General features: G+C 37.4%; 1 protein-coding gene across 1 annotated transcript; it reads left to right on the forward strand.

Moving 5' to 3' along the window:
- Window positions 1-1,634: 1,634 nt before the first annotated feature.
- On the forward strand, window positions 1,635-2,552 carry LOC107472839 (uncharacterized). The gene has a single exon (XM_016092369.1). The coding sequence runs from the start codon at window positions 1,635-1,637 to the stop codon at window positions 2,550-2,552; it is 918 nt and encodes a 305-aa protein (XP_015947855.1).
- The last annotated feature ends 6,363 nt before the right edge of the window (window positions 2,553-8,915 follow it).

Consider the following 8,915-nt stretch of genomic DNA (forward strand, 5'->3'; position numbering starts at 1 on the left):
ATCCGGAAAAAAAAAAAGAACCCAATATATTTATATGAAATTATAAACAAAGAATAAAAATTATAACGGATACTCTTTTTGTACTCTTTCTGCTAGGGTTTAGGTATGAGTGACGGAGTGAGTGGGGGGTTCACGAAGAGGGTGACACACAGTGAGGTAACCGGTAATGCCGGCGATAGAACTAAGGGGGAGAGCGTCGGGGGTTTGTATCTGGTGAGAAGGAGGAGGTTACTAGGGTTTCTAAGGAAAAACATGGCTTTCAAAAGGTTTCCTTCCGCGACATGGTGACTAGACAGAAGTCTCCGTCTCCTATGCTTTGGAATGAGGCTTTAGATGGAGAGAGGCTAGCCAAGGTGATCAAAGGGAACCACGGGGATTCGCATCCTCCTCGGGTCATCTTCTCAGAAGAAGGGTTGGCGGCGTTATCTGTACCATATAAGGAAGCGATCGTCGTCAAAGTCTTGGGCAAGCATATGAGTTACACGGCGATGGTGCATAAGCTGGGTATGGTGTGGAGATTGAAGGGTGGGTTTCAAGTTCTGGATGTTGGAAATGGCTATTTTTTGGTGAAGTTTGATGCTTTCGAAGATTGGGAGAGGGTATTACTTGGTGGTCCTTGGATGATATCTGGGTTTTATCTTGCTGTAAAGCCATGGTCACCTGAGTTCTATTCAGAAGAGGAGGTTTTTGGATCCACCATGGTTTGGGTACGCTTTTATGGCTTAGGGATTCGGTACTACCATGAGAAGGCTATGTTGAGGATTGCCGCTGCGGTGGAAAAGCCAGTGAAAGTCGATGTAGCAACTAAGATGGCAGCAAGAGGGAAGTATGCGAGGGCTTGTGTGGAGATTGATTTAGGCGTTCCCATTACTCGTAGTGTTGAGGTGGATGGGAGGGTTTTGGATGTTGAATATGAAAGCCTTGAGTTGGTCTGCAATACGTGTGGTTGTTATGGGCATGTTGGTGTAGACTGTAAATTGATTAGTTCAATTTCGACGAACATTGATGAAACAGGGGTGAATGAAGACAAGGAACAAGATCACGAGAAGATGGATCAGGTGCCATTTTCTTCTAATATTGAGAAGCCTTTTGTTTTTGGTAGTGCTACAATTGGGAAGAGAAGAATAAGGATAAGGAAGTGCATGTAATGGAAGGGGCGCATGCAGGGGATACAACGTGGACCAAGGTGGAAAGAAAGACAAAGGACAAGAAGGTCTTTTTGGGTAAGCATGACCAGGATAAGTCCAAAAAAGTTTATGTGGATAAATCTTCTAATTATGTTGCTAAAGGAGAACCTGCTATGAAAGGCATCAATAGGGTTGAATCATCTTTACACATAAGTAAGGGCAATCAAGTGTTAAAACAAGCGAGGAACTTTAAATTAGCTTCGTCAGGTTTTACCTCTGCTCAAGGTGTGACGGGTGGCAAGCAAGGACCTGGTTCAGAACGAGCAGGGGCTTATTCGCAAGGCGCGAAACTTCTAAAACGCCATTTAGAAGCAATTTAAAGAGATTGAGGCCTAATTCTCTTCAGAATTCCCCAGTTGAGAATGTGCACAGTGTGGTTACAGTGGAGACCCCACTCACTACCCTCAAATAATCTGAGGTGTGGGTCTCACTCCAAGTAATATTAATATGGATTGTGCAAATATTATAGCTTGGAATGTGAGAGGAGCTAGAAATAAGCTGGCTCGGGTGCATCTGAAACAATTGGTAAAGAATTTTCATCCATACGTTTTTATCATTTTAGAGACTCATTGTGCTTTCCAAAAGGTGGCTGTCTTTTGGAACAGATTAGGTTATACTCCTATTCATATTGAAGAAGCTCAGGGGCATAGTGGAGGTATTTGGGTGCTCTCTGCATGGCCCGGAGTATCTTGCAATGTCGTGGCAGCGAGTTCGCAAGTGGTGTGTGTTGAGTTTTCGAATGGCGGTTTCTCTTGGGTCTGTGCAGCAATTTATGCAAGTCCCGTTCCTAGCATAAGGGAAGAAGCTTGGAGGGTTTTGACAGATTTTTCCATAAATTATTCAGGTCCTTTATTAGCTATTGGGGATTTTAATGAGATCCTTCTTTCATCTGAGGTTAAAGGTGGGAACTTTGTCTCTCGAAGGGCAGAGCGGTTTGGAGCTCTCCTAGATGAGTGTGGTTTGATTGATTTGGGAGCTCATGGATCCTTGTACACTTGGTTCAAACATATGCAGGGTAATCGGTTCATCTCGAAGAGGCTGGATAGGGCTGTGGCTACTGATGCTTGGTGTTTTCATTTTCCGGAAAGCTATGTGGAGAATTTGGCGAGGATGCATTCTGACCACTGTCCCATTATGGTGCGATGTCAAGGTAATGATAGAAGAGTCGGGGTAAAACCTTTTCGTTTTCAAGTAGCTTGGTCTTATCACCCAAGTTTTTCGTCGGTGGTCAGGGGTGCTTGGGACAAGGGTAGACCCAATCCTATTCGTTGCCTTTCTCAGGTCAGAGATGATGCTTTGGCCTTTAACCGAGATGTCTTTTTGGGAATATTTTTAAAAGAAAGAGGGAATTGGAGAGGCGTGTGACCAGTATCCAACAGAGAATGGAGAGAGTTGATGCTTTATCCCTTATACAGGAAGAAAGGGAGTTACAGGCTGAATATAGTAATCTGCTTATGCAAGAGGAGTTGTTTTGGTATCAAAAATCGCGAGAGCACTGGGTCAAATTTGGAGATAGGAATACTAAGTTCTTTCATATGCAAACCATTATGCGGAGAAAGCGTAACAAGGTTCAGGGGTTATTTTTGGAGGATGGAAGATGGAGTACTGATCCGCAGAACTCGAAGAATGTGCAATTGGATTTTATAGAGATCTTTTTTGTAATGTGGAACAGGTAGAACTTGATGTGATGGGGGACCAGGAATTACCTTCTTTATCTCATGAAGCTATTGAAAGTCTCACAAGAAATGTTTCTAAAGAAGAGGTTAGGAAGGTGATTATGGGCATGAACTCTTTTAAGGCCCCAGGTGCCGATGGTTTTCAGGCTTTTTTCTTCAAGGAATATTGGGAAGTGGTTGGTACAGAAGTATGGGAACTTGTTAAGAAGGCTTTCACTGGGTTTGATCTGGATAGTGCTCTGTTTGACACTTTGGTGGTGCTGATTCCTAAAGTTGATAACCCGTCTCGCATGAAAGAGTTTCGTCCTATCAGCCTCTGTAATGTCATCTACAAGATTATAACTAAGGTGGTTGTGGAGAGGTTACGACCTTTTCTACAAGATATCATTGGCCCTCTACAGGGAGGGTTTATTCCTGAAAGGGGTGCCCCAGACAATATCATTGTAGCCCAGGAAGTTCTCTATTTTATGAAGAAAACCAAATCAAAGAAAGGTGTTCTTGCTTTTAAAATTGACCTAGAAAAGGCTTATGACAGGGTGAGCTGGGAGTTTTTGGAGCAATCTCTCCTAATGTTTGGCTTTCCAGGTACTATTGTTTCTCTTATTATGAAATGTGTAAAGTCTTCCTCCCTTTCTCTAATGTGGAATGGTAACCGGTTGGATGGTTTTCAGCCAAAGAGGGGTTTGAGGCTAGGAGACCCGATGTCTCCTTATTTATTTGTTATTTGTATGGAGAGGTTGAGTTGCCTCATTGCTAGAAAAGTGGAGGTTGGTAGATGAAAACCAGTAACCGTGTCTAGGGGAGGTCCTGTGATCTCCCATCTCCTTTTTGCAGACGACCTTATCCTTTTTTGCAAAGCGAAGAAATCTCAAGTACTTCATGTTTTGGACACTATTGCCACCTTTTGTGGCCACCTTATGCAGAGCATCTGGTATGAAGGTAAATTTTGACAAATCTCGTACTATCTGTTCTATGAATATTTCTAGACAACGCAAGAATCTCTTCACTGGTATTTATTCTATCTGCTTTGCTAATTCTCTGGAAAAATACCTTGATGTTCCCATCAAGTATGGCAGAGTTACTAAAGCTGATTTTAATGATGTGGTTGATAAGCTTACTAATAGGCTAGCATCTTGGAAAGGTCGCTTCCTTAATAAAGCTGGTTGGATTTGCCTTGCTAAATCAGTTTTATCTTCTATACCTATTTATAGGATGCAAGTAAGCCTTTTTTCATCAGGTGTGTGCTCTAACATTGATAAGCTTACTAGAAGTTTCATTTGGTGTGGTAGTCATACTCATCGTGGTCTTCATTTAGCATCTTGGAGAGTTTTGACGACTCCAAAAAAGTTTGGAGGTCTTGCTTTGAGGGAGTCGCGGTTGGTCAATTTTTCTTTATTAGGAAAGCTAGTTTGGTAGAGCAGCTTTTTAGGGCCTCATATTATTCCCCTCATCCAGTAAAAAACTATTATATTGGCTTAAGGCCTAATTTGGATAAACAACTTAATTAAGTTACTTTTAAAAAAATAATTAAACAATAAATAGTTATATGAAAGGAAGTCTATTGTGCACTCAGCTTCCGTATTAAAGGAAGGGTTTGTTTGGGAAGTGGGAGCTCTTTCTAAGAATTTCTGGTTTGACTCTTGGTTGCACTCTAGGCCAGTAGGAGCGAGGGTTGAATTTCTTGATATCTGTGAGGCTGCTTTGACCATTAAAGATGTTTACCGTGATGGAGTTTGGCATTTGGAGAGGATTTACTCTTTTATTCCTAGGGACTTAAGGGAAGACATTCTTAGTTTAGTACATATTTCGGCTTTTGGTCGTGATTTGGGTTGGAGTTGGGAGCACACTATTTACTCTGCTAAACAAGGATATTTATGGTTAATTCAGAAGAAGTTGAATTGGGATAGAATATCAACTGACTTTGGCTTTGGAAGGCGCGGATCCCTGAAAAGTTGAGGCTCCTAGTGTGGCTTTGCCTTCATGATGCTGTACCAACTCAATATCTGCGTTTTCGGCGACATCTCTCCTCCTCATCCTTATGTACACGTTGCAATCAACTTCCGGAGACAATTCTTCATTGTTTTCGGGATTGTGAAGTGGTGCGATCAGTTTGGGTTTCTCTAGGTTTTTCTGATGTGTATTTCTTTGACTCTTACGAGGTGCATGATTGGTTCAAGCATGGCCTCCTCAATGAAGGTTGTTCCAAATTTGCAGCTATAATATGGTCAATTTGGCAAGATAGAAATATGGGTAATTTTCAGGGAGTTTTTGGATCTACTGGGTCAATTGCATACAAGGCTCGCAGGTGCATGGTGGATTTTGAATATACAACTCAGAATCGAGTGTGTTGCATCCAGGGATTAAAACCTCTGTCTTGGTCTCCACCAGAACCTGGTGCTTGGAAATTAAATTGTGATGGGAGTGTGAACTTGAGGGATGATTGTGCTGGTTTTGGGTGGGTAATTCGCGATAGCTCCAGTCAATGGGTAATGGGATGCTCAGGAAATTCCTTTGGATCTAGTGTCATCAAGATGGAGTTGTGGAGTATATGGAAAGGTTTGGCTTGGGCTTGGGAGGCGGGTCTTAAGCTTGTTGTCTGTGAGACAGATTGCGCAGCAGCTTTTGAGCTAGTGACTGGTTGGCAAGTTCTACTCTGCCATCTTGAAAAAGAAGTAATACAACTGATCTTTGACTTGAAGTTAAGAAGGGATTGGGATATTCGTTTTGAGCTTATCCCGAGAGAAGCTAATGTCGTGGCAGATCGGTTGGCAAAGATGGGATCTGGAGGTAGCGGAACTGATGAGGTTCACCTTTGGCACCAGCCACCAGAGGTGGTTTGTCCTCTCTTATTGTTAAGAACCTAATTTTTTTTCTTTTTCTTTTCTGCTCTTTTGTTTTTTCTCTTAGTTGTTCACAAAAAAAAATTATAAACAAAAACCTATTTTTTAATAAGAAAAATAAATATATAACCATATGTTTAATTTTTCTTCTTATTCTGTTTGTATCTATTAGGGTATATTGTTACCGCGATAGTTACATTAATATCCTCACTTATATATCGCTATATAGTCTCAATTATTTAATGGATCTGAATTTGTCAAGTAATTAACTCGCTTATACAATTAAATAAGTAGTGAAGATTTAATTTTTTTTTTTTTACATGCAACAATCTATCAATCAGTAACGAACTCTTACTACAATATCTAAACTACTGTAATCACTATTTTTGGATATTGTCTAAAGTACCCTTTATCATATTGATTTATTTTTATCCTTCTTTTTGTCACTATTCAATTTTAAATATCTTGATCCTCATGAACTCATCTGTGAATCCATAACTTAAACCAATTAGTTCAACAGAAAAGTGATTGTACTCATCCCTTTGGATCACTACTTTTACCTATCATAATGACCCGAAAGAACGCCACCACTAACACTACTATATTATCATGACCTCATCACCATAATTGCTTGAATGCTTGCTACCAATTTGACTATTCATGGTGCAACCATTTCCACTGATTTTAGGTTTCTTTACGTACGGTTTTTGAAATTCACATGTCGGTCTTAAATTAAATCCTTGTGGTGATAGTTATACCAACTCATTTAAAATTTTATGTACCGTACAAATAAGAATATTTGTTAAGAATATGGTAAATTGTATTTACTCGAGGGCATTTCAGAAATTATATTGTTCTCACTAGCTAATTTGTAACTTTTAAGTCTTGTTAGATATAGGTTTGCTAATAGTCCTTCAACAAGCTAGGAAAAATTAAATCTTTAAACTTTTGAAATATATAATGCTTAAATTTTTTCTCATTTTTTTTATATAAAGTTGTATGTTATAATTTTCAATGAATACCTTAAGGGTATCAATTAAATGAAACTATTTATATTATATTTAGGAAAAATATAGGGTACCAACATATTATCTGTCAACTTCTGCCAACTCTTATTTATATTTGGGTTTCATGAAAGTGTGTACGTAGATGTGTCTAATAATTAATATATTTTAAATACATATATAAAGAGACACATTCAGAAAATATATCTATAAAGACACTTCTATTAAACACAATTATAAAAAAGACATTTTTATTAGACACATCCATGAACATACTTCCATGAAACACAATTATAAATAAGAGTTGCCAGAAGTTGGCAGATATGCTGTTGATAACGTAGCAGAACCGTTATATTTATAGTCCTATTAAACAATTTACGGCATAGCAAATTAGCGATGCCAATTCTACTCTTACCGCGTTGCGACTTCATGAAAAAAAAAATTATACCGTCTAATGTCATAATATTAATTGATTATTGGCTAAAAATATATTAATTATTAATTTTTTTTCATTAAATTTTGAATTAGGTCGTGGTCTTGAAATTGTACTTGAGTTTTAAAGTGGTTTTTGAGATTAATAGTTATTTAATTTTATCATTGAACCTGCATTTCAAGACTCATACTAGTCTAAAGCGCTTTTCATTTATCGGAATACTGAAAATGACATCGTTTTATATTTATTAAAAAAATAAAAGAAAAATACGCTCTCATTCTCCTTTCCCAACCCGAAGTCTTTTTTTTTCTCCCTTTTCTTCGCCTTTCTCCAACTTAAGGCCTTTTCACTTCCCCTTTTCTTCTCCCTTCCCTTCCTCTTCCTTATCCTGAGCCCTCCTCCTTTCCTTTCCCCTCATTCCTTCCCAATCGAGACTTCTGCTACCACCTCTCGTCGACTTCCATCACAGCTTCATGCTGCTCGCCCCTTTCCCAACTTAGTCTTTCTTCTTTGTCTTTTTTTTATGGGTTCTTTTTTTTAAAATTTTCTTACTATAGCGAAGTTTGTTCTAGATATTTGGATGCATTGATTCTGACATTTGTGTTTAATCCTATTTTTGCCGTCTCTTTTTTGTTTGATTAAAATCTTTATTTTAATAATTTATTGTATAAAATTCACATACTTTGAAAGCATATATACAGTCTCTATGTATTTGTTGTTCTGCACTAAGTGTATCAAGAAAAATAAAATAAGGTAATAGAGGAATTAATTTTGAGACTAGGGAGGTAGAGGAAGACAAAGAAGAGACAAGAGAAGAAGGAGAAATAGAGAAATAGAGAAGAGACAAAAATGTAACAGACTAGATTGGAGAAGGAGGCGTGCAGTACAACGATGCCATGACGGAAGCCGGCAAGAAGTGGCAACAGAGATAAATAGAAAGGAAAGAAAAGGAGAAGGAGCTCAGGTTAGAAAAGGGAATGGGAGACTTAGGGTTTTTTTTAGTAAGTATAAAACGATTTCGTTTTAGTGTTCTAATGAACGAAAAGCGTATTAAGTACTAGTATGAGTTTTGGAGTGTAAATTCGATGATAAAATTAAGTAACTATTAATATTACTTTGAGACTCGAGTATAATTTTAAAAATTACTTTAATGACATATATTTTATAAGAAAATAATATTTAAATTATTAAATAATTTAATGAAATATATTTAATTAAATATATTAAATTATTTAACCGTTTATAATATTATTTTTCCGTAAAGATATTATTTCAAAAGTATTTACTTTATTATTATCATGCACCACTCTACAGGTTTGCGAGATGAGAAAGTCCAATAATAATAAATGGAATTTGAAATATATGTAGGGACAATTCATACAATATCCGGTAATGAATAAATATACAATCCAATTGCAGGTCAAGCTGACTATATCTATCTCTGTATCTATCTCTATATCTACATGTTAGATCAGAAAGCGATGTACAACTAAATAATATTTCTATGTACGCGCTTTCCTATTGTGCTTTCCGCCCCCTGAAGAACTCTCAATTTAAACGATAAAATAAATAATAACAATTAGAAAGAATAGAAAGCAATTTAAAGACTCAAACCATAAAGAAAGTCACCAAAAAAAAAAAACCATAAAGAAACACTTGGGAATTGTTCACCTACTAGACAATGCTTACTTTGTCTATTTTTGCAAAAGAATTGAAATATCAATATATTACATGACTAAATTTATTATTTTTAATTAATATTTGATTATTATTAT

This window comes from Arachis duranensis, chromosome 1 (assembly GCF_000817695.3).
Source record: "Arachis duranensis cultivar V14167 chromosome 1, aradu.V14167.gnm2.J7QH, whole genome shotgun sequence".
Lineage (NCBI taxonomy): Eukaryota > Viridiplantae > Streptophyta > Magnoliopsida > Fabales > Fabaceae > Arachis > Arachis duranensis.

Excerpts from the sequence above, each read along its gene's own strand:
- LOC107472839 (XM_016092369.1), top strand. The coding sequence starts at position 1,635 with ATGGATTGTGCAAATATTATAGCTTGGAATGTGAGAGGAGCTAGAAAT.